Source organism: Scyliorhinus torazame, chromosome 14, assembly GCF_047496885.1.
Source record: "Scyliorhinus torazame isolate Kashiwa2021f chromosome 14, sScyTor2.1, whole genome shotgun sequence".
In the NCBI taxonomy this organism is placed as follows: Eukaryota; Metazoa; Chordata; class Chondrichthyes; order Carcharhiniformes; family Scyliorhinidae; genus Scyliorhinus; species Scyliorhinus torazame.
In genome coordinates, this window is record NC_092720.1 from 206,293,654 (window position 1) to 206,320,640 (window position 26,987).

General features: G+C 44.5%; 1 protein-coding gene across 4 annotated transcripts in view; it reads left to right on the forward strand.

The window, feature by feature from the left end:
• Nucleotides 1–8,038: 8,038 nt before the first annotated feature.
• LOC140389418 (uncharacterized) overlaps nt 8,039–26,987 on the forward strand; it is a 28,205-nt gene continuing 9,256 nt past the window's right edge. For 2 of the 4 annotated variants that reach the window (XM_072473561.1, XM_072473560.1), the window contains exons 1-3: nt 21,957–22,134; nt 25,052–25,378; nt 25,709–25,843. In XM_072473561.1, coding sequence (XP_072329662.1) covers nt 22,059–22,134; nt 25,052–25,378; nt 25,709–25,843 — 538 coding nt within the window. In that variant the 5' untranslated portion in view covers nt 21,957–22,058. The other 2 variants (XM_072473562.1, XM_072473563.1) reach the window with 2 other exon arrangements.

The following is a 26,987-nucleotide window of genomic DNA, read 5'->3' on the forward strand; positions in this document are numbered from 1 at the left end:
GATTTGTCCCTTGAATCCTATTTTCTCTCCTAAGCCTTAACGTCCTTATAAGGTGGCCAATGCGTTTGGTTGCTTTGGCGGATACAATATCGTTCCATCCCCGTTCTAGCGGACATAGACATGGGTCCTATCTCATCTCCCTGCAAAAGACAGCGTGAGCCATCGTTTCGTAACCCATGTCTGCGACCTAGAGAAAAATATATTATTCGCGTTTTGGAAAGTGCACTTAATCCCAGCCTCAGCAGTTTTTTGGGAAGAGAATTCTAGATTTCCACTATCGTGTGAGAATGCTGCTAGCATCACCGCTAAATGGTTCAACTCTTCTTGTATCGTCCTGTTCCTTGTTATGGACTTTCACACAGGAGGAAGTGGCCTACCCATCTACCCTCCTAATTCTATTGATAAGTTTAAACATCAATGAGACCAGCATTTAATGCTGTATAATTGAGGTAATATAAAGTTGATATATTCGCCCTGTGCTCAGTCTTACTCCTTACCCCAGCACTACCCGATTTCTGATATCTGCGTTTTCCCCGATTTCTTCTTTATCAATGCGAGATTGAATTACTAACTATTTACTCATCAACTTGATTACACGGACGAAGATTTACTCTCTATTCTTCATGCTATAAAAGTCATTCAATTACGATTTCCTAACTATCAAATATTCGTTTAAGTCGCATTTCCTGATTTGGCAGAGAATACAATTTTTTGCTTTAAATTTTTTATTTCAATCACGCAGCCTATGCATTTATACATACATCGTCTTTCTATAATCGGAAAAGGAAATTGTTCCTCCACACAACGTACCATGTGACTATGCTGCTCAGGCCAAAACATCAAACAGGGCCGTTAAACCGTCCAACCTAAATAAAAACATAAGAACTAGGAGCAGGATTTGTCAATTCAGCCCCTCAAGCCCGTTTCACCATTCAATACGGTCATGGCTGATCTCAACTCGGCCCCAAATCCACATTCCTGCCCGTTCCCCATAACCCTCCAGCCCGTTACTTAGTTAAAGTCTGTCTATCTCCTCCGTAAATATACTCCATGTCCTCTGGAAGGTGAAACAGACCCGGAAGGGGGTAGGAGGGGCGGGTGGCTGCTGGGGCGAATATACCAGGGGAGGAAAAATACAGGAACAGTGTGGACAACTAAAGTTCAGGGCAGAAGCAGCGAGTCTCATAGATAGGGAAAGGAACCGCCTCCATTGTATGAAGACAAAGGGAGCCGGCGTAGAAGTCAGAATCTGGGATCCAACCTGGGTGGAAATTCAAAACAACAAGGAGGTAGTCAGAGGATTCGATGTTCCAATGTAGCTGTACTGGCCAGTGTGCAGGGGATTGTCGAGCGCCACGCCAGCAGACGCCACGACCACAACCTCAAGGGCAAGAACACAATCTGCCGTTGTGCCCTCCCTTAGAAGGACCACAGATGGGAAAACAGGGATATGCTGTAATCCCCATCATAGTGGCTATAAATAACATATATCGGGACCTCTCGGGATATAGCCCGAGTGCATGATGGTGTAGGGCCTGCCCAATATAGTGTGTAGTGCTAGGTGTGATGGTGTGGGACGGTGGATGGATGGTGAGGCCGCCCCGTCGAACTTTGATGGGATGCTGGAGGGTCCCTCCAATATATCCAAATTCACAACCTACCCTGGCGCACTGGGGAAACCATAACGTTGAGTGGATACACTGGCCTCTCACAGGTCGGATTGTAGACCACCCCACTAAAATTCAGATCTGGACCTTTCGTTAGAGCTTTAATCCGGTCATTTTAGTAAACCTATATGTCTGTTTTCTTGCCTCAAGTTGGATTGCCATTTCAGTTCAGACAATCCTTGCGCTTTCAGTTAACTGCTCCTGGAACTCCTAGTCATTCTCATCACACCAGTCTTGGTGTTTCCGGCACGAGTGACCAAGCCTCTCTTTGCAGGTGCTGATTATGGAGGCCTTGAGGGCAGACCAGGAACTGTGGGCACTTTGCGTCTCGGGTCATCAGGAGTCATCAGGTTGGCAGTGTGGCACTGGCTGAATCGAGCTCCTATATCAGGGTCTTTGCGTCCTTCCACATTGGCTTTCCTGTGGCATTGTTTCTGTTGTCACCGTTTCTCTCAGGCTACGTTTTTGTTGATCGGAGTTGATCAGATGGTGGTCCGTCCAGCAGTCGTCAGTTCCTGTTATGGCGTGCGTGATGCACAGATCCTTGTGGTCCCTCGCACCAAAGACTTTGTTGAGCAAGTGCCAGTGCTCAGAGCGAGCATGTTGCCATGACGTTTGTACTCCGATGGAACAAGGTATTGGTTAAGGCAAGTCTGTGTTATCTGCATTTGCCAGGGTCAGGGCAACATTGGTTTTGGTTCCCCAACTTCTCTCTGGTGATTACGCCTCCCCAGAGGCCGGTGTCCTTTCACACTCTATCATTGAAGTTGTCAAGGAGGTTCAGATTATTGTCCCATGGGATTCGGGCAAAGGATTGATCAAAGCTGGAGTAAAATTCCTCTTCGGACTCCTCTGTTGCCGGAGAGTACCTGCTGAGGACTGTTGCACGCTGGTTCTGGGCTAGGGTGAGCTGAAGGGTAATGAAGCATTCGTTTATCCCATAAAAGGAGACTCTGAGCCAACTAATTAATGTTTAATTGAAAAGCCAACCCCGTTGAGGTGGCAATTTAATTGTGGTTTACCTTTCGAGAATCCGGTGTAACCACCACTTTGTTCCTTGATTTGTTCTTCCCCCTCCCGCCGGGTCCTGTCAGGGCCGCAATGTCAGTGTCCAAACGCCTGGGTTCCTGAGCAATGACAGCAGCATGTTGTTCAATCCTTTGCAGTTGGAGTTATCTATGAGGGTCCTAACGTTCCAGGTCCCAAGCTTAATTTTGATGGGGTAGAAGATTTCTGTGCGTGAGTTATTTAAACTTTTGATCCAAATTTGCTGCACAGGACGCTTTTTCAAAAATTGTGAATGGTACAAAACTTGTATTGTCAGCTGTGTGGAGGATAATGTGGAACTACAAAAACACATGGCCCGTAGAATGTACGAAGAAGTGGCAGGTGAAAGTTAATGCCGAGAAGTGCGAGGTGATTCATTTTGGTTACAGGAACGCAGATAGGCCAAATAGTATAACATGGACAATTCTAAAAGTGTTGCGGGAGAGGACGAATCTGGGCGTACATGTGCATAAGTCATGGAACGTGGCATGACAATTTGAGAGAGAAGATTAGTAAAGCATATAATATCGGGATTTATTAGCAGGGCGACAGAGGACAAAAGCAAAGAATTATGATGAACGTCTAAAACATAGAATTATGATGAACGTCTAAAACATAGGTTAGAAGTCAACTGACGTATTGAACCAAGTTCTGGGGTTCACGCTTTAGGAAGAATATGAAGGCACGAGAGAGAGTTCCGAGAAGGTTTGGAATGATAATGGTTCCAGGGATGAAGATCTTCAGTTATTAATATGGTCTGGAAAGGTTAGGACAATTTTCCTGGGAGAAAAAATGACGAGGGGGATTTTGACTGAGGTGCTCAGAAATCATGACGGATCTTGTCTGGACAGAGTAAATGGGGTTAAACCTTCCCATTTGCGAAAGAATCGAGACTGAGAGGGCACCCACGTCCCGTGAATGAATACAACAAAATTGCGAAGAAATGTATGATAATGTATACCATGAATTAGTATCAATAGTTTAAAATATTGTTAAAAGAGGCCTCCTGAATTGGTATCCTACCCGGATCAAGAGATTATATAACCGACAGACAGAAATATTGTTAGGCCAATAAGTAGGGAATGATGGGGAACGAGTAGAAGAAAGAGGGGTGTGGTAAACGATGTGGCACCCTTGCACAGTAAAGGAATGGCTACTGTTGACACTTTAGATTCGCAAATTTGGATGGAATATTGAGTTTCAACAGGATAAGTGCTGAAAATTTTATTAGGGTAAATTGAATTAAAGCATTAAACAAGAAACGGAAGTAAATGAAGAAACAATTCAAGCAGGGTTAGTTATTGTGAAAATACTGGAAGAATATAGAGAAAGAATTAACTAGATAATAAAAGAGAAGGCAAATAATTCAGAACAGAATCCGAATCAAATAATTTGGAGTGTTCATGGAAATAGGATGATGTAGCAATTGAGGGGAAATTTTGATGAATTGAAAGAAGGATTGGTGCCATCATGGATTAGTGATGAGCAGTTACAAAATTTGAGCAATTGGGACATTAACCTGCAAATTACAGGGTGCCAAAATAGATAGCTAACTAAAACGGATCACTGAAGAATATAAAGGGATCAGCGGAGAAGCAATAGGGGTAGTTTTAGGAATTCCCATCATCCCACCTGAAGAATCTGGGATGACGGTCTTTCAAATAGAAAACATTGGAATCAACCAGCATGACGTGTGGATGAGGCACAGCTATACACCCGTATTTGCGGTAGAATGGACGAAAACATTGGTAGCAATTATGCTGGACAAATGTCAGCAACGCAGCAAAATTATAATCGGTTCATATCCAATATACCCATCTGATCAAGCCAAGTGTGGATTTAGGACAAATGAGAATATAACTTCTACCCTAGAAGGTAGAAGGCCTAAAGACAGAGATCAAAAGGGGCACACAGGCGGTGAAGGATAATATTGTATTGCCATCTCACTGAGCAGATATTGATATGGGACCAGAAAACGCTCTGTTGAGAAACCCCCATTTAGCATAAAAGCCGGGTTTCAGCTAGAATTGGTAAAATTGAGGTACCTGACATTTAAAAACGAAAGCAAACGTTACGTAAAATCACGGAGGGAACTAAATCTGAACTTAAGAATTGTTCGGAAAAATATGTGACAAATATACAACTGTTGCCAGAAATTTTAAGAAATGTCCTTTAAATATACTCATAAGACATATCAGAAAGTGTTACAATAAGTGAGATGAATGAAATTGAAGAAACTAGTTGGTGGGGTGATATTTGAAACTGGGGAACAAATATACGCCTTTACTCATGGGAACGAATCATATCGCATTTAGTGATAATAGATATGATTATTATTTTGTTTCATCACGCTTACATTACGCTTATGTTAAAGTATTGGGAAGTTACAATGGAAAATAAACTAGAGATGGAGTTGTTTTTGCAACAAAGGGAACGATTGATGGGAAGATCATATGCCAATTAATAATTTATATTACATAAATATGTTAATATATATTCATAAGAACATAAGAACATAAGAACTCGGAACAGGAGTAGGCCATCTGGCCGCTCGAGCCTGCTCCGCCATTTAATGAGATCATGGCTGATCTTTGTGGACTCAGCTCCACTCTCCCGTACACCATATCCCCGAATCCCTTTATTCTTTAGAAAGGCATCTATCTTTTTCTTAAAAACGTTTAATGAAGGAGCCTCAACTGCTTCACTGGGCAAGGAATTCCAGAGATTCACAACCCTTTGGGTGAAGAAGTTCCTCCTACACTCCGTCCTAAATCTACCTCCCCTTATTTTGAGGCTATGCCCCCTAGTTCTGCTTTCCCCGACCAGTGAAAACAACCTGCCCGCATCTATCCTATCTATTCCCTTCATAATTTTATATGTCTCAATAAGATCCCCCCCGCATCCTTCTAAACTCCAATGAGTACAGTCCCAGTCTACTCAACCTCTCATCATAATCTAATCCCCTCAACTCTGGGATCAACCTAGTGAATCTCCTCTGCACTCCCTCCAGTGCCAATATGTCCTTTCTCAGGAAAGGAGACCAAAACTGAACACAATACTCCAGATGCGGCCTCACCAACACCCTATACAATTGCAGCATAACCTCACTAGTTTTGAACTCCATCCCTCTAGCAATGAAAGACAAAACTCGATTAGCCTTCTTAATCACCTGTTGCACCTGCACACCAACTTTTTGCGACTCGTGCACCAGCACACCCAGGTCCCTCTGCACAGCAGCATGTTTTAACATCTTACCGTTCAAATAATAATCCATTCTGCTGTTATTCCTCCCAAAATGGATAGCCTCACACTTGGCAACATTGAATTCCATCTATCAGACCCTAACCCATTCACCTAACCTATCCAAATCCTTCTGCAGACTTCCGGTATCCTCTGCACTTTTTGCTTTACCACTCATCTTAGTGTCGTCTGCAAACTTTGATACATTGCACTTGGTCCCCAACTCCAAATCGTCTATGTAAATTGTGAACAACTGCGGGCCCAACACTGATCCTTGAGGGACCCCACTAGTTACACGTTGCCAACCAGAGAAACACCCATTTATCCCCACTCTCTGCTTTCTGTTAGTTAACCAATACTCTACCCATGCTACCACTTTACCCTCAATGCCATGCATCTTTAGTTTATGCAGCAACCTTTTGTGTGGCACCTTGTCAAAAGCTTTCTGGAAATCCAGATATACCACGTCCATTGGCTCCCCGTTATCTACTGCACTGGTAACGTCCTCAAAAAATTCTACCAAATTAGTCAGACACGACCTATCCTTTGTGAACCCATGCTGCGGCTGCCCAATGGGGCAATTTCCCTTCAGGTATCCCGCTATTTCCTCCTTAATGATAGATTCCAGCATTTTCCCTACAACCGAAGTTAAGCTTACCGGCCTATAATTACCCGCTTTCTGCCGACCTCCTTTTTTAAACAGTGGTGTCACGTTTGCTACTTTCCAATCCTCTGGGACCACCCCAGAGTCTAGTGAATTTTTATAAATTATCACTAATGCATTTACAATTTCCCTAGCCATCTCTTTTAACACTCTGGGATGCATCCCATCAGGGCCAGGAGACTTGTCTACCTTTAGCCCCATTAGCTTGCCCAATACTGCCTCCTTAGTGATTACAATCACCTCAAGGTCCTCATCTATCATATCCTTATTTCCATCAGTCACTGGCATGTTATTTGTGTCCTCCACTGTGAAGACTGACCCAAAAAACCTGTTCAGCTTCTCAGCCGTTTCCCCGTCTCCTATTATTAAATCTCCCTTCTCATCTTCCAAAGGACCAATATTTAGCTTAGCCGCTCTTTTTTGTCTTATATATTTGTAGAAGCTATATATATATAATATACATACGTATATAGAGAGAAAGATGAAAAGATGACCAATATCATGCCATGAGGCATGATGGTAAATTAAGTCAGTAGATTTGTCTGTTTGAAAACCTGCATCTACAGAAAGAACATCATGGGAACAGACAGAAAGCCTTTACGTGGAATTTTTTGAGGACATTACCAGTGCGGTGGAAAACGGGGCGCCAATGGATGTGGTAGATCTAGATTTCCAGAAAGCTTTTACAAGGTGCCACACATAAGGTTGCTGCATTAGATAAAGATGCATGGCGTTAAGGGTAACGTAGTAGCATGGATAGAGGATTGGTTAATTAATAGGAAGCAAAAAGTGGGGATTAATGGGTGTTTCTCTGGTTGACAATCAGTAGCTAGTGGTGTCCCTCAGGGATCAGTGTTGGGCCCACAATTGTTCACAATTTACATAGATGATTTGGAGTTGGGGACCAAGTGCGATGTGTCCAAGTTTGCAGACGATACTAAGATGAGTGGTAAAATAAAAAGTGCAGAGGATACTGGAAGTCTGTAGCAGGATTTGGATAGTTCAAGTGAATGGACTAGGGTCTGGCAGATGGAATACAATGCTGACATATTTTTGTTCAAGTCCTGAGTCTTCAAACGTATGTACCTGTTTTAATAAATAAATAGCTAAAGCCTGAGTTAAAGAATAAAACCATATTAATGCAACTGGCGAGTGAATCTTCAGTTTTGTCTGTGCTGTTAGTTGATACCAGCAGAGGGTAGCAAACAACACAATGAGGATTTCCTATTTCAAAATCACGTGCCCTGCCCCCTGTCATTCAGAGAAACCACCAACGCTGGCGGAGGCAGCTGCCGAGGACACAGTCACGGGGATGATACTGTCTCGCACAAGAGGGGGATTCAAATCTAGCAACCACGCCCAGGAAGGATGAGAAAATAGCAACTGCGTCCATGCTGACAAGCTGTACATACTTCAGTGATTAAACCATCCACATGCCAACCACGCACCAAGCAACTGAGGTGTAAGCTGACTTTCGAATCGACAACTCCGAAGGAAAATATCCCGTGAAAAGCATGGTTAAAAACCTATTCCATTAGCCAGGGTACACGGGATTTCGCGGACAGGATAATCTATTTGGCGGTAATCAATGGAATTTTGTATTCTTATTACTCGAATTTATTTTGTAGACGTCTGTGGCCACAATAGGATGATCTATGCAGGTTCGGGATCTTGAGCTTCGCTGTACACGTCAATCGCTTGGGACGGGCTGTTCATTTGAAAAAGTCTTCACGTTGTTTTTATCATTTTTTATAGAAAATAGATTTGTTTTTCAGTAAGCTTGCTTTTCGGAAGTGTTGGATCTTTTAACCCGGCTTCAGAAACATTGTCAATTTTGTCGGCATATTTCACAGGGAAATGTTGCTGCTTCTAGCAACATTCTAAAATTATACTGTGTCGGTCCACATGTCAGAGGGTGATTCTCTCTCTCTCTGTCTGCCACGTCACGCACAGCCCAGTGAATTGTCTCTTCATCCAATAAGGTCTGGAATTAATCTCTTCCCGTGCTTGAAAAGTGGATTCATAAAATGTTTCTTATTTTGGTACCAGTTCCTCTTTCAGTTTTGATTTGTAATGCATCAGCTGTTTTGCCAAAACAAGGGTAAGGGTAGATCGATCCGAGTGCCTTAAGCGTTCTTGTCACATTATTGAAAACTTTAATTATGCGCTGTAATAACTTAAATTTGACAGATTAGAATATCCCAGAAAAACAAAAAAAGGTGTGACCAATTCTGTCTGAACAATACTTGAAAACACAAAATTGGTTTCAATGTTTCACCCTCTCACTATCGCTACCATTCGTCCCCCATATTTAAATTTGATCTGTTTATTCTTATCTTTAATCAGATAGGTTGTTCAATGTGAACCCTCAAACATCTTACATTTAACTAAAAACAACAAAACACTGTAATTAAGAATGAACAAATTGATTTTGGGCTATTTCCAAAGTTATCCCAAACTTGTTTAATTGAATTACGTTTCTTGAATACCAGCTAAAGAATATCTTTAAATAACAGTTTTTTTTGTCGTTGAAATATTAAATATAAATGGGGGATAGATAGATAGATAGATAGATGGATAGATAGATAGATAGATAGACATAGGTACAGTCAAATAGTTAGGTAGTTAGACAGGGAGGAAGGTAGGTTCATAGGGAATAGGTACGTCAGTGGGGTGGCTGGAAATGTAGGTAAGCAGGCAGGTAGACAGGTAGGTCGGTGGTCAGTCGGTAGACAGTTAGATACATAGAACGAGCGAGCGATGGCCGCCGAGGGAAATTGATAGGACACATAAGAAATAGGAGCAGGTGTAGACTATACGGACCGTCGAGCGTGCTCCAGCCAGCTCCGCCATGAAATATGATCATGGTTGAATTTGGTCTTCTAGCACATTTCTGCCCTCTCTCCTTATTGCTTAGTTTCCTATTCATCCCTGTCAGATGGAATGGATCTGACCTTCTCTGGTCTCTTCTCCTTCGCGGTTTCATTCTGCCACACCTAAGAATTGGTAGCTCGGATTTGGTTTCCGCAATTAGATACCATAAATGTGGCTTGGTCAATGCTTTGAAAAATCGAATCTGTAATCCTTCACCCTCGTACTTTATACTCTTCGTTATATAATTGAAAATACTGTTGTTATTTTTTTCAATTTCTGACTAGCTCAATGAAACATTTTACCCGACAGGCCTCAATGCTCATCTACATCCAGACTGCTTTGCCAATGATTATATAATGCCATTATCGTTTCCCCTCTTCCAAATTTTCCCTCCCGACACATCCCTATCGTTACAGCTTCCACTTCGATTCCCCTTCTGATAAGTTATACTCACCTTTAAATTACTGTGCACTGTTGTTTTGTTTTGAAAATATTTTTATTGGCTCTTCTCATATTTATAAACAGTCGTTTCTTCTATACATTACATTTTTCTTACCCGCGCTAATTTGCTTTATTTTACAGAGAGATTTGTTCTGTCCTTCATTTGACTAACTGTACGTACATTTCGCTGCCCTCTGGATCGGTCTATGATATCCCCCCTTCATCCCCCCCCCCCATTGGTTGCAGCATCCTTCCTCTTCTCTTGTGGTTTCCCCATTTTTCTCCCCCCCCTCCCCCCGGGTTGCACAGTCCTTTGGTTCTTCATCCTTTTTTCCCCCCTGGCTTACTCCTCATTGTTGACCTCGAACAGGTTTTGGAACAGGCCGACGAACTGCCCCCAAGTATCCAGGAAGCCTTCCTCTGACCCTCGGATGGCGTACTTAATCTTCTCCAGGTGGAGAGATTCTGGGAGGTCAGCGAGCCAGTCTGCAGCTTTGGATGGTGATGCCGATCGCCAGCCGAAGCAGGATTTTCCAGCATGCGATTTGCGAAGCGAAAGCGAGGGCATTGGCCCCCTTCCCCATGTGTAGCTCTAGCTGCTCCGATACCCTGAAGATTGCCACTATTGGGTATGGCTTCACCCGTACCCCTACAACTTTGGACATTGCCACATTGCCCCGGAGAAGGCTGTCCAGAACCCAGCAACCTTGGGGCAAGCCCAAAACATGTGGGTGTGGTTGGCCGGGCCCCTCTGGCACCGCTCACATTTGTCCTCCACGTCCGGGAAGAACCTGCTCATTCGGGTTCTGGTCAGGTGCGCTCTGTGCACCACTCTGAGCTGCATTAGGCTTAGCCTTGCGCAGGAGAAGGTGGATCTCACCCTGCTCAGTGCTTCGTTCTAGAGTCCCAATCCTACCTCTGTCCCCAGTTCGTCCTCCCATTTTGTCTGGTCCCGCCCAGTGGTGTTTGGGTTCTGTCCAGTAGTTGTCTGTACATTTTCCCACATAGCCCCCCCTTCTCGCTGCCTGTGCCTATCAGGTCCTACAGCAGTGTGCTTTCTGTGCCCCCGGCGTACCCTACTGTCTCTTTGCGGAGGAAGTGCTTTATTTGAAGGTGTCTCAATTCCTGTCCTCTTGCTAGTTTCCACTTCCTCGTCAGTTCGTCCAGTGTTGCCAGTCTGCGCCCTACATAGAAGTCCCTGACCATCAGTGTGCCCCTGGCCCGCCTCCATCTTTTGAAGGTGGTATCTAGCATGGCTGGAGGGGAAATCAGTGATTGCCGCAGATGGGGGCCATAAGAGACATTTTGGTTATCCCGAAGTGCTGTCTCAACTGGATCCACGTTCTCAGCGTGGCCGCTACCACTGGGCTCGTTGTGTACCTTGTTGATGAGGATGGGAGTGCTGCTGTGGCCAAGGCCCGGAGGGTTGTTCCTTTTGGGTAAAGGATGCCTCCTCCATTTGTACCCAATCTGTGTCGGGTTCTTGTACCCACCACCTCACATTTTCTGCCATTGCTGCCCGTAGTATTGTAGATTCGGTAGAGCCGGGCCCCCTCTGACTTTCCCTCTCTGCAGTGTCGGGTTGGGAACTCTCGGGTTCATGCACCCCCCCCACCCCCCCCACACACACACACAAACGCCTGATTAGCCAGTCTATGTTTTGGAAAAAGGCCTTGGGGATGAAGATCGGGGTGGATCTAAACAGGAAGAGGAACTTTGGCAGTGTGTTCAGCTTGATCATCTGCACTCTTTCCGCCAGGGAGAGTGGGAGTGAGCCCCACCGTTGAAGGTCTTTCTTACTTCCTGCACCAGGCTGGTCAGGTTCCATTTGTGGACCTGTGTCCAGCCTCTGGCTATTTCGATCCCCAGGTAACGGAATATGTTCTGGGCCATTTTGAACGGGAGCCCCTTCAGCTCTGTTCCTCCCCCTTTTCGGTTCACTGGGAATGTCTCGCTTTTGCCCAGTTTAAGTTTGTAGCCCGAGGGTGTTCCAAACTCTTTCAGTGCTTGCAGTAGCGCCTTCAGCCGCTCCTGAGGCTTCGAGACATAGAGGAGCAGGTCACTTGCATAGATTGAGACTCTGTGCTCTCTGTCTCCTCTCCGGATTCCCGTCCAGCTTTGTGCGACCTGCAGGGCTATCGCCAGGGGTTCGATCGCTAGCGCAAACAAAAGTGGGGACAGGGGGCAGCCCTGTCTTGTTCCTCTCTGTCGCTGGAAGTATTCAGAGCTGGTGGTGTTAGTTCGGACACTCACTTTGGGAGCATTGTACAGGAGCCTCACCCAGGCGCTGAATCCCGCTCAAAGCCCAAACCGTTCCAATACCTCGAGGAGGTCGTTCCATTCGACTATGTCAAAGGCCTTTTCTGCATCCAGGGAGACAATGACCTCTGGTGTTCTCTCCCTGGGGGATGGGGCGGTCATTGTCACATTCAGCAGCCACCTGATGTTCGCTGTGTGCTGCCTACTCTTGACAAAGCCCGTTTGGTTCTCTAGCATGAGTGGTACGTCTGTCTCACCCAGCCCTTACTTACCAGCTGTCGGTCCTTCTCCCTCAAGTGCATCTCTTGTAGGTAGATTATGTCTGCTTTAAGGCTTCTTAGGTGGGCGAACACTCTGGATCTTTTCACTGGGCCGTTGAGTCCCCTTACATTCCAGGTAACAGTCCTGATGGGGGATCACCCATACTTAGCTGGTGGATGCGCTCCTGCATTCTGGGGTTTCCCTTTGCGAGGGGGGCGTCCAAAATGGCCAAGGTCACAGCTCTCACCATGGGGTCGGGCCCCAATGCTCAGTGGTTTCCCTTTGCCCAGGGGGCACCAAATGTGGCCACCAGCTGTGTGTACGCCACACGGGTGCGGCCCTGCCCTCCGGTGTCTCCCTCCGCCCTGACGCCCTCTCGAGTTGCTGTTTGCGGCGCCCTCTTGGTTCCTCGCCCTGCTCCATGCCAGCCGGGGCCTATGTCTGTACTGCTCCACTATCACACCCTTCTCTTTGCTTCTCTTTTGTTCTGTGTTCTCCCCCAGACACCGCTCGCTCCTAGCCCCTGTCCCTTTGCCCCCCCCTGCGTTCTACCACCCCCTTCTGCCACCCATCCCCTTCTTGTGCCAGGCGCTTCCCCTGCCCTGAGAGGGGAGCCATGGCCCTCCTTCCTTCATGCCCTCGCCTGCTGTCCCTCCTCGCCAGTTCCGTGGCCCACCTCCCAGTATTCGCCCAGTTATGGCCCTGTTTAATCTTTCTCCAAATGGCCCTTGTCTCTCCCTCCTGTTTGCTTTCGTCAGCCTCTTTTCCCTCGCTCCACTACCCCCCCCCCCCCCCCACCCCCATTGCATTGAGAGAGGAGACAAGCTTTGAAACAAGACAGCACGGTCCAGTGCAAGGCATAACACACATGTGCACAGTTCATGAGTCCATTGTCCTTGTTTATGGTCTGTCCTCTGCTCTTTGTTCTGGTTTTCCCTTCTTTTTCCACCCCCATTGCGGTTGGGTGTGCTCCTCCCCCAGCTTGTTTGCTCTACCAAACTCATCAGCCGCCGCTGGGGTGTTAAAATACAGCTCTTTCCCCTCAAATGTTACCCAGAGTTTGGTCAGGAATAACATCCCAAATTTTACCTTGCTTTTATGCGGTGCTGATTTCGCCTTGTTGATTCGGCCATTCTTTTGGCTAGGTCCGCCCCAATGTCCTGATACACCCTTATGGTCTTCCCTTCCCACGTGCTCTGTTTCGTTTGCCAGGCCCACTTTAGGATTCTCTCCCCGCCTTGGAACCGGTGCAGCTTCGCAATAATTGCTCTGGGCTGGTCCCCGGCTTTGGGATTGGGTTGGAGTGACTGTTTCCGGGGGTTTTTGGAGTACATCCTTTCCCACTAGCTTGCCCATCATTTGGGTGATGTAGCCTGTTGGGTCTCTGCCCTCTGTCCCCTCTAGCAGACCCACTATTTTAATGTTCTGCCATCTGGACCTATTTTCCTGGTCCTCCACTTTCCCTTTTAGGCTCCACTGGGCCGTTACTAACCTTTTGACCTCAGCTTCAATGATTATCACCCTGTCGCTCTGGTCCGAGGCGGCCCTCTCCAACTCCAGAATCATTTTTTTCTGCGCCTTCACTTCCCTTTCCAGGCCTTCGATGGTCTGCTGCATTTTGTGCGTCGTCTCCTTCATCATTGCTTGGAGCTCCGACCAGAGCGCCTCCTTTATGCTGGTCGCTGCGTCCTGCTCACTGCTTGGTCCGCCATCGTTTTCCCTTTCAGGCTCGCCTGTACCTCCGTCTCGTCTTGTGGGGCCGCCTGCCTGCGCGTCCGCCGCTCATGCACCTTACCCTCGCTGCTGCTGCGTCTCGCTGTCCCTTCACTTTGGTGGTTTTCTTTCCTCCAGCCATCTGTCTGTCTCTCTTTCTTTCCCCGCTGCTGTTCCTTACCCTGGGGTTGCTCTCACTTCCCCCGCTCCTTTGCTCTCGCGGGGTCTGTCTCGGGCTTAGGGTTTCCCTTTTTTTTGTGGGGTGGTGGGGGGAGGGTTTGTGGTTGGTTACCTTCCTCCCGTCCTTTCTCTCTTTCCTTGTCCCTTTGTTTATTTATTTATTTTTATTTTTCCCCCTTCTCCTTCTCTTTTTTTCCCTTCCTTTTCACTGGGTCAGGAGGGTTTGGGAGAGAAGTTTCCTGGTGCGGGCCGGAGTCTCTGTCTCGCCGCTCACCACGCGGTCGCTGCCACTGGTGAGCGGCGAGTCCCCCTCTCTCTCTCCTGCTCGTCGGCCCCGCTGACTCCGCTCCCGAGCGCTTGAGCTACTGTGCACTGTTAAGCTAATCACTTGAAAATGTCGAACTTTTAAATAACAAATATGTTTTGGGATGTTTGTTTGTTGTTTCTTGGTTTCGTTGCTGATTTATTGCAACACCGAATACTAAACTACCTGGTCTTCTTACTTCCTATGGCGCACTAAAGCGCTCAATCGGCCAACCTCCAGTCTAATGTCACTATTTAGGTCTTCAATAGGCATTTGGAAATTTGTCCAGATGTTTTTCTACTTCCTCTATTGCTGATGCCAACTTCCCAGCCACCCAGTTGCCTTGTTCTGATATAAGGACATGTTTGCTCACCACCACCAGAACCACACTAAAAGCCACCCCCACCGCCAAATTCTTTCCAAATGCGCCCCATTGAAACACACCATATCGTACTCCAACACATTTAGATTTTTTTCCCCACAAAAGATGTATTTCATCCACCTGGTATAGCCTATATGTGATTGTAAAGCCAAAATGTGGCTGATTATTAGAGCGTTCTGATGTACATTTTTATATCATGGCGTTTTGACTGTGACATAACAGAACGATTGAGAAAGATAACGAATACCCTATTTGCAAATGACAAGTCGCTGTATCAGTAGTATGCTGTATAAGTCTGCAATCTTCCAAAAGTTTACTCCTCCATATAAACGCATTGATACGCAAGTAGTAATATCTGTATCACAGATTGACATTACATATGGGCATATGATATAGGTGCAGGGGTAGTCCATTGGCCCGGATCCGATTGTACCCCCAGTCCCCTCTCCCTGCCTATCTCCATACTCGTTGACTCGCTTGTTAACCAAGATTCGATCTAATCCTGCCTTTAAAATGTTCAATGATACAGACACCACCGCTCTCCAGTTCTGAGAATTCCACAGACGTACGAAACTTTTAAGTCAAAAAAATCTCCTTATCTCCGACTCCAGTGACAGTTTTTTAAAAATGTTTAACCGGCGTCACTGAGTTCAGCCACTCACACAAGAGAAACACTTACACAAAAAGTAGTTGAGGCCAAAACACGTTATGCTTCCAAGATGAAGTTAGATATAGCACTTGGGATGAAGGGAATCACGTGATATGGGAATAAGGCGGAATCACACTAGAGAGTTGGATGATCAACCATGATCATAATAAATGACGCAGCAGACTCGAAGGGCCGAATGGCCCCCTCCTGCTCCTATTTTCTATGTTTCAGTGCGTCTATCCTCTTCAGCACCCACCCTGTCACGGTCGGCCCACGATGTTATTGTTTCAATAAGATTAACTCTCATTCTTCTAAACTCCAATGGTTACAGACCTACAGTGTACAGCCTTTCTCAGAGAATAACCCCCTCATCCAAGGAACCATTCGATAACGGCATAGTCTCAGAAGCATGTATTTCAGCTAGCATCCCTGGTCATATTGTATTTAAGAGAGCCTGCATCATAATTGTCCATTTGTGTGACCATGGCCTGGGATATCTCAGCATTTGTAATGTTCCACAAAAGGCTTCATGGCATCAAGGGACCCTTGAAATGGCAACAATGGACTACCCCTTCACCTATATTCCTTCGTGTAGAGCACACGTTTTAAGAAGGAAATATCAGAGGATAATTCACACTGCATTGGGACTGTAGTGACCACAAGCCAAAGTGGTTAGGTGGTCATGCTAACTCTGTTAGCTGGAAGTTAAGAGACACAGCTACCAGATTGGACAGCTTTCTCCATGTCATTTTCTGTTTAAAGTACAAAGAACAAAGAAATGTACAGCACAGGAACAGGCCCTTCGGCCCTCCAAGCCCGTCCGACCATGCTGCCCGACTAAACTACAATCTTCTACACTTCCTGGGTCCGTATCCCTCTATTCCCATCCTATTCATGTATTTGTCAAGATGCCCCTTAAATGTCACTATCGTCCCTGCTTCCACCACCTCCTCCGCTAGCGAGTTCCAGGCACCCACTACCCTCTGCGTAAAAAACTTGCCTCGTACATCTACTCTAAACCTTGCCCCCTCACCTTAAACCTATGCCCCCTAGTAATTGACCCCTCTACCTTGGGGAAAAGCCTCTGACTATCCATTCTGTCTATGCCCCTCATAATTTTGTAGACCTCTATCAGGTCTCCCCTCAACCTCCTTCGTTCCAGTGAGAACAAACCGAGTTTATTCAACCGCTCCTCATAGCTAATGCCCTCCATACCAGGCAACATTCTGGTAAATCTCTTCTGCACCCTCTCTAAAGCCTCCACATCCTTCTGGTAGTGTGGCGACCAGAATTGAACACTATACTCCAAGTGTGGCCTAACTAAGGTTCTATACAGCTGCAACATGACTTGCCAATTCTTATACTCAATGCCCCGGCCAATGAAGGGAAGCATGCCGTATGCCTTCTTGACTACCTTCTCCACCTGTGTTGCCCCTTTCAATGACCTGTGGACCTGTACTCCTAGATCTCTTTGACTTTCAATACTCTTGAGGGTTCTACCATTCACTGTATATTCCCTACCTGCATTAGACCTTCCAAAATGCATTACCTCAAATTTGTCCGGATTAAACTCCATCTGCCATCTCTCCGCCCAAGTCTCCAAACAATCTAAATCCTGCTGTATCCTCTGACAGTCCTCATCGCTATCCGCAATTCCACCAATCTTTGTGTCGTCTGCAAACTTACTAATCAGATCAGTTACATTTTCCTCCAAATCATTTATATATACTACAAAGAGCAAAGGTCCCAGCACTGATCCCTGTGGAACACCACTGGTCACAGCCCTCCAATTAGAAAAGCATCCTTCCATTGCTATTCTCTGCCTTCTATGACCTAGCCAGTTCTGTATCCACCTTGCCAGCTCACCCCTGATCCCGTGTGACTTCACCTTTTGTACTAGTCTACCACGAGGGACCTTGTCAAAGGCCTTACTGAAGTCCATATAGACAACATCCACTGCCCTACCTGCATCAATCATCTTAGTGACCTCCTCGAAAAACTCTATCAAGTTAGTGAGACACGACCTCCCCTTCACAAAACCATGCTGCCTCTCACTAATACGTCCATTTGCTTCCAAATGGGAGTAGATCCTGTCTCGAAGAATTCTCTCCAGTAATTTTCCTACCACTGAAGTAAGGCTCACCGGCCTGTAGTTCCCGGGATTATCCTTGCTACCCTTTTTAAACAGAGGAACAACATTGGCTATTCTCCAGTCCTCCGGGACATCCCCTGAAGACAGTGAGGATGCAAAGATTTCTGTCAAGGCCTCAGCAATTTCCTCTCCAGCCTCCTTCAGTATTCTGGGGTAGACCCCATCAGGCCCTGGGGACTTATCTACCTTAATATTTTTTAAGACACCCAACACCTCGTCTTTTTGGATCTCAATGTGACCCAGGCTATCTACACACCCTTCTCCAGACTTAATATCTACTAATTTCTTCTCTTTGGTGAATACTGATGCAAAGTATTCATTTAGTACCTCGCCCATTTCCTCTGGCTCCACACATAGATTCCCTTGCCTATCCTTCAGTGGGCCAACCCTTTCCCTGGCTAACCTCTTGCTTTTTATGTACGTGTAAAAAGCCTTGGGATTTTCCTTAACCCTATTTGCCAATGACTTTTCGTGATCCCTTCTAGCCCTCCTGACTCCTTGCTTAAGTTCCTTCCTACTTTCCTTATATTCCACGCAGGCTTCATCTGTTCCCAGCCTTTTAGCCCTGACAAATGCCTCCTTTTTCTTTTTGACGAGGCCTACAATATCTCTCGTTATCCAAGGTTCCCGAAAATTGCCATCTTTATCCTTCTTTCTCACAGGAACATGCCGGTCCTGAATTCCTTTCAACTGCCACTTGAAAGCCTCCCACATGTCAGATGTTGATTTGCCCTCAAACATCCGCCCCCAATCTATGTTCTTCAGTTCCCGCCTAATATTGTTATAATTAGCCTTCCCCCAATTTAGCACATTCATCCTAGGACCACTCTTATCCTTGTCCACCAGTACTTTAAAACTTACTGAATTGTGGTCACTGTTACCGAAATGCTCCCCTACTGAAACATCTACCACCTGGCCGGGCTCATTCCCCAATACCAGGTCCAGTACCGCCCCTTCCCTAGTTGGACTGTCTACATATTGTTTTAAGAAGCCCTCCTGGATGCTCCTTACAAACTCCGCCCCGTCTAAGCCCCTGGCACTAAGTGAGTCCCAGTCAATATTGGGGAAGTTGAAGTCTCCCATCACCACAACCCTGTTGTTTTTCCTCTTTTCCAAATTCTGTCTACCTATCTGCTCCTCTATCTCCCGCTGGCTGTTGGGAGGCCTGTAGTAAACCCCCAACATTGTGACTGCATCCTTCTTATTCCTGATCTCTACCCATATAGCCTCACTGCCCTCTGAGGTGTCCTCCCGCAGTACAGCTGTGATATTCTCCCGAACCAGTAGCGCAACTCCGCCTCCCCTTTTACATCCCCCTCTATCCCACCTGAAACATCTAAATCCTGGGACGTTTAGCTGCCAATCCTGCCCTTCCCTCGACCAGGTCTCTGTAATGGCAACAACATCATAGTTCCAAGTACTAATCCAAGCTCTAAGTTCATCTGCCTTACCCATCATACTTCTTGCATTAAAACATATGCACTTCAGGCCACCAGACCCGCTGTGTTCAGCAACATCTCCCTGTCTGCTCTGCCTCAGAGCCCCACTGTCCCTGTTCCCTAGTTCTCCCTCAATGCTCTCACCTTCTGACCTATTGCTCCCGTGCCCACCCCCCTGCCATACTAGTTTAAACAGTAAATGAATAATCAGTGGTCTTCAACGACGGTTTATTTAGGGTAACAATATGAAGGCCTTTATAAAGGAGGATTGAGAATCTAAAGTGTACAACTGTCAGATGTCTGTAGAAATTTACATTAATATTAAACAGAATAATGGAATTTATGATATATATTAGGTATCCAATACAATAGATAATGAAACTGAATACACAAGAGGCGGAAGAGGAACTAATAAAGGACAATAATCACAATAAGTGCGCATGAACATATGTGGTCAAACGAAATCAGAGGGGCCACTCAGTCTTTCAGAAAAATAGAAGAATCACATCCGGGTCAGGTGACCTATCGACTTTTAACGCTGCTAACCTTTAAATAGCCCCTTATTATCTATCTCATTCTGTGGAATTACTGTACACCAACACTCACAGCAACGCCCCCCCCCCCCACACACACACCTACCGCCTGCCCCCCCCCCCATTTTCTGTGTACCATGAGCTCGGTATCAACATCTATTTTGTGAAGACTTGTACAAATTAATCATTCAAATAAGTGATTTGCCTGCACAAGCAGATCTCCTACTTGATTCCCAGTTGACTCAGTCATTCAATAAAATAGAATAAATGAAGTGATCTTGAAAGGAAGGGTTGAGTCAAGTCTTCACAAAACAGATGTTGATGCCGAGCTCATGGTAAACAAAAAAATGGGGGCAGGCGATAGGTGTGTGTGTGTGGCGGGGGGGGGGGGGGGGGGGGAGGGGGGATGAGTGTTGATGTACAGTAATTCCACAGAATGAGATAGATAATAAGGGGCTATTTAAAGGTTAGCATTACAAGGTTACCCGACCCGGATGTGATTCGTTTGTGGATGCGGAGGGATGTATGGATCGAAACAGAGTATGTGATCCTTGGATTTATGCATATAGTACAAACCCCCCCGAATTTAGACTCAAACCCTTTATGAATAACGGCGTAGGCCTCCTTTGGAGTATTCCATTAACTTCTCAATACCCCATTTCAGAAAATATTATGGAGGTGTTCAAAATTCTCAGTGACTATGATGGAACACATAATTAGAAGCAGTTTCCACTCAGGACAAGATAACGTCGGTATCCGATGAATGATGCAATCAGAGACGAAATTGCGAAAGTCATTGGCTGGCCCTTATTATGATACGGAATGTGCTGCCTGGAAGGGTGTTGCGTCACTGCTAAAATAGTAACTTCCAAAAAGGCAATAAATACATAATTGAAATGGAAGGCAAATATCGGGTTATGGGGAACTGGCGGCGGAATCTGGAGTGGGGTGTTGGATGCTTTGTGGTGGTGGTTGTTGCTGGGGAGGAACTAATCAATTAAGTCTTTTCAGAACAGGCATAGGCAAGATTTGTAGATTCATTTACGATAACACAGTGCTCCAGTCTTTTGTTTTCCCCCATCAACTGCTTGAATGTACTTCTGCTGCCCTCGGTCAAAAGTTGATGTTCAAAGATCCAGCCTACGCGGCTGCCTTCTACAGTTAATGCTAAGCAGCGTTGTTGAGTTAAGCTGTTCCTTTCAAGAATGGGCTCACAGAATGCTTCCATCGTAGCAGGCTCATGTGCGTTTAATTAGGTCATGCACTGGCCACAGCAAGGGAAAATAATTGGTATACAGCGCACGGAGAAGCGTGCTTTGACCTGCAATGGAGTTGTACAAATTCATGCAACCTAGTTTCTCAATGCATCAACATAACAGGAAGAACAATTCCATGAACGACTTGTTTTGTAATCAGTCTGTCGTCGCGTAATGAACCAATCTTCAGTTAACCATTTACAAACGTCAGCTCCTTTGTCTATAGCCTGGTCATAGCACTCGTGCTACTTTAATTGTATTGAGTGCCACAATATATAAAGCAGCGGCAGTTCTTTATCATCCTTCCTTTCATGTAAAAGCGCTCTGCGATATCGTGAATTCATGCATGTGGCAATGCCTGGCGCTGCATTCAGTTTAAAACCTGGCTAATTTTTATACGCTTTCAGATGGCATGATAGTATTATATTGTGTTTATTGTTTTTTGTGTCCTTGTAAGTGGAAAGCTCTATATTTGAGAGACGTAGATACTCAAAGCGCTAACATCTATGCACAGCTCCAAGTTGGCAGAGGAGACCGGCCTGCATCAAGGATGAAGTGACAGTTGGGTGCTGACAAGTGTTCATTTTTAAAGATCAGAGTACACTGAACGGGTGGTTTTGTCTGCGCGGGGGAGGGGGGGGGGGGGGGGCTTAAGAATTCCATGGATTTGATAGTCGGTGCTAAACTATATAGAAAGGGGCATAAAATAATATTTCCAGAGTTTGTTTTTGCTTTAGTTATGAGGACGTGGACTGGGGCGGATATGCACCTTGCCATCTTACTGCTTCCTTTCTTCGCCAGGCTCGTTAATTTCGTTGACGTCTGACATCCTGTCAGATGTGGGCCTGTCAGTTCAGCCACATACTACAAACCCAAATTGCAAGGTTACCAGCAAACCGCGGTTCAGGCGTGCTGTAAAACTCAATATTATCTCACGCTAAAGGCTGATCTTATCGCAAACTGCCTTTCGACTAACGAAATTTGTTTCCCTGTCTCAATGCAGTCCGTAACAATGGCGGCAGAACGGTGGGCGACAACCTCTCTTTTTCTCCTGATTTCAAGTTTTTCAACGGGTAAGTGAATAGTCACGCTCTGATTGTTTAAATATTCTAAGAACGTCGTGACCATTAATCAGACTAATTAACGATGGCGTGCATTTTTAAAACACTAGAGAAGTAGGCCTTAATACCTTCCTATATTGTCTAAGCGGAGGTAGAAAAAAACATTAGTTGCAATAATAGATACGTATGTTTATAATGATACACAGCCGCCAATTTATGTTTACTGTCAAGTTTTTATTTAAACTTAAGTTTTTCAAAGCATTACCAGTGAAAGTACTCAAATTCAAACGTCTGCTATTGAGCTGACATGAACATTAGCCTGTGAATGAGTTGGTATGTTTCACCCGGTACCGCTGTAAATCTATAATCATGTGTTTGGAATGTTTATTGTGAGAAATGATTAAACCATGCAGTTACATTTCACTGATTTGTTTCCTGGTCATTCACTAAAGAAATGCCTTGATGGGTTACCAGCGCATAACTATAAAAACAAATGTCAGCAATTTTGTAAAGTGGGTTTGTGGTCTCCACAAATGAAGGAAACATCCAACAGCCGAACCATTTAGCCAATATTACCGATGTGCATTTCTGATAATCCTCAATCCTTAATTGTTGAAAAGAGCCTCCTAGACGTTCAAGACGTCTTCTCCTTCCACTACCTTTGCCAGTAAAATGCCACCCGGAAGAACTAAATTCTTCTCGCATTTACTATTGTTCTGCTGTTTTCATTTGTAAACGAATCATCCTTAAATCCTTCAACCGTAGACAAACTGACTCCAATTTGCCCAGTTATTTTATAACTTCAAATAATTTTACCTTTTTAGATATTCTTGTCAAAAATGTCCGAAGGTTATCGATAGTTCCTCAAAAGTAATTCCCTGAAATTCAGGGATTAAGCGTGCAGATCTTCTCTGTATTTCTTCTGATGTCTGGCCATGCTGGTGGAAACAGTGACACACGCAATACCCACAATATAATCTCACCGGGCAAGATATAGTTTTAAAATAGACAATCGAGCATTATTTGTTTTGCCTCTTGGATTACAGACAAATTGATACTTACTTTCAACAGATGATTACTGTAAATGATACAATTAACTGGAACTTACAGGGTTACTCTTTCTAATAATCTTCTACTCTAATCTTTAAGGTTAACATCAAGACACTTCTTTATTTAACTAAACATGCAGTACAATTGAGGACAGTGCATACAATACTTTGTTGCTTATCATGGAAGAATATCTTCCGTGGAGTCAGAAACCTTATAGTCACAAATTTCGTATACGGATCAGAAAGAAAAGTGCTTTGTTCATAATGTTCATTAAATTTCTTTGATAATGTGACATACAGCCTAAAATCCATAAATTTCATCCGTTGTTCAACCACAGATGAATAACTTAATCTAGCGAATTAAGGTGAAAACTACAATGAAAACTCTTATGAGTGAACGCTATTAAAATGATCGCATTTTTAGCGGCCACATCCGACATATTTATAGACAATTTTTCTTTGAGGTGAGCAGCTGAGGGAAGAAAATAATGATGCCAAATAGGGTTAGGGCTCGAGATCGTAATCTCTAAACCTAAAAAGTAAATGAAATTCGGTTATTTATGGGCATTGTGTGGAAATGGTATCATTGTATATATATATATCCATATATATATATATATATATATATATATATGGATATATATATAATCAAAGAATTTACAGTGCATAAGGAGGCCATTTGGCCCATCGAATCTGCACCAGCCCTTGGAAAGAGCACCCTACCCTACTCAAGAGCCCACTCCATCACCCTTTCCCCGTAACCCAGCAACCCCACTTAACCATTTTGGACATTAAGGGCAATTTAAGCATGGCCAATCCATCAAACCTGCACATCTTTGGACTGTGGGAGGAAACCGGAGCATCCGGTAGAAACCCACGGAGACACGGGAAGAATGTGCAGACTCCACACAGACAGTGACCCAAGCCGGGAATCGAACCTGGGGCACTGGAGCTGTGAAGCAACTGTGCTAACTCCTGTGCTATCGTGCTGCCCACCAATATATATATATAAATATACTTGTTTATATTTAGTTTCTCTGAATTTATGATGTGGATAGTGCTCAATGATTTACTCTATCTATAGTTTATTGTTTCACTGACGCAATATATTAATAGCGAATGCCAGCATCTCATGTCATATTATGGCTCTGTACATTAAGGAAACACATTTTTTTATAATTCCCTAATATGGAAATCAAAGACGATTTAAAGGTAAAAATGTATTGAATACATTTATTACATCTAATATTAATGAGGAGGAAGATCTCAAAATTGTCTTTTTGGTTTTCTTTCCATTATGTTCTCTTTACACCTCTCATTCTTTATTTCCTTCTCCAATGCTTTCTCCCCTATGCTTTTATCATACTTATAATAATTTATTCCGAATTTAATGATAACGTAATGTTGAATTCAATCAAAGTGTAATCTGAGGTTGCATTACTTGCAACTAAAATCTTCTCAAAGTGTTTCACGGCCAGTGAATGACAACTGAACTATCATATTTGTTGCTCGATAGACCAATGCACCAAATATTTTTGTCATATTAAGATTCTTCAATTATAATGATCTCAACAGTTCGCATGTTGACTTGGGGTATTTTTTCACTGAACAAATATTCGCTGTTGCACCGGGTACACGTTTCTTCTCCTTTGGTGGGGTGGGGGGTAGCGGGGTGGGGGGGGGGGGGGCGGATGGGGACATTCGCTTATTTACTGCATTAAACTCTTCATAGAATAATATTTGCATGTGCAAACTTTGAACTTACAACCATTTTAGTCGCAGGCAAGAGTGCGAGCTTTTAACCAGATTGACAATGCATAATACGCAATACTTTGTTCGTTAGATTAGTTAATTAATACTGTTTCTTTGTGCACCACTAGGTATGGAGGCCGTTATTTCTCGCGTGGTGCAAGCCCCCGCTTCTATTCATATATTCCAAGGTGGCAATGTGACCTTGAATTGCAGTTTTCGTTTAGACGGCTTGGGGACGTACAGCTGGAGACGGGATGACAGTCCCATTGACTTTGATTCTCCAAGGTACAAGCAAAGAATTATAAAAGCGGATCAGGAGGCTTTCAAGTCGAGGAAGGATGCATCTATCCACATTAAGCACATGACTGAATGCGAGTCTGGTATATATTACTGTGAGATTGAAATGCTGGGGAAACCGAAGCAGACAGGCAATGGAACCTTGGTCACCGTAGAACGTATGTTAACCTAACCATAAGGCATTGCAGTATTGTTCCCTAATTTAAAACGTTCCCTCATTCTTTCCTCAATGCTTTAGTTACTCTTCTTTCGTGTAGCCCTTCATCTGTCTCTGTGTGTTTTTAACCTTTCCAAACTTTCTTCACATGTGTATTTCAATTTCACTCTCTCCCCTTGCCCATCTTACCTGTATGTTTTGGCCTTTCTCCCCACGTGCCTGTCTCCCTATCGACTTTGAAACCTGTCCCCTTATAGCGTTGCTTTATTTGCTGTTGTTCTTTCGTTAAGAATTTATGAAGAAATCACTTATGTTTTCTTTCCATCTGCAGATGTTTGCGACAAATCACGTCCTTTTAATAACTTTACGTTCGACTGGATGTGGATTGCAGTGGCAGGGGGTGTCGCGTTGCTTGTTACTCTGGCACTGCTGGTGGTGATAATATTTCTTACTCGACGCAACAAAGGTATTTAAAATATTGAAAATTATATCCATGCCATGAAATCGTCATTTTTTCCTTTTTCATGCTTCACAATTCCAAAATATAATTACAGTGCAATGCACATTTTGGCAAATTTGAAGTGAATGCATTAGTGATTTTGCATTTTCCAGTGAATATGGCATGTATGACCTATATGGTTTTCACAGTTGGAGTGTGCGAACAATTCTTGTCTCCATATTTAAAAAAAACAAAGGCACATAGCCATTGTAGAAGGCGCAATAAATAATATTTACTCGGATGAAGTTATGTCATTCCATTTCTTGAGTGATATGCCAAAAGACAGGTCCTTGACTCATTGTCTGTTGATTCTCCATCCTGAGGCATCTCCTGTACAGTTTGTTTTTCCAGTGAGCTTTTGTCATTGTCTTCCACTCTCTGGGGTAGGATGAAGAGGCAGGTCTCAAGTCCTCCTCAGCTGTGCGTGGAATCGATTCCACGCTGTTGCTGCTGGCCGGAAGTACACTATTTGGCTATCTAAGTTAAACACTCCTCTTCAGTACTTATTCCGGGTAGGAATAATTGAAGAGGCAGGAGCTGGTTTATAAAGTTATGCCGGACGGTCGCATAATAATGATTACAGCAATCTAGTAATTCAAAGACCAAAATTAATACTCTGGACGATCTTCTATCACGGCATCTGGTGGAATTAAAATTTAATGAATAATTCCGAAATAAAAATGTACTCCCAGTGATGATAACTATGAAACTATCACCGATTGTCATAAAACCCATTTGGTTCACTCATGTCTTTCCGGGAAAGAAATTTGCCTTCCTCACGGTCCACGCTAAACATAACCTCAGAACCACAGTTGCTGATTCTTAACTCTCATCTGAAATGACCTAACAAACCTCTCAGTTCAAGACCAATTGGGAATGGTTAAAATTGCCAGCGACGTAAATGGGGCAGCATGGTAGCACCGTGGTTAAAACTGTTGCTTCACAGCTCCAGGGATCTAGGTTCGTTTCCCGGCTTGAGTCACTGTCTGTGTGGAGTCTACACATTCTAGCTGTGTCTGCATGGGTTTCCTTTGGGTGCACCAGTTTCCTCCCACAGTCCAAAGATGTGTAGGTTATGTGGATTGGCCATGCTAAATTGCCCTTAGTGTCC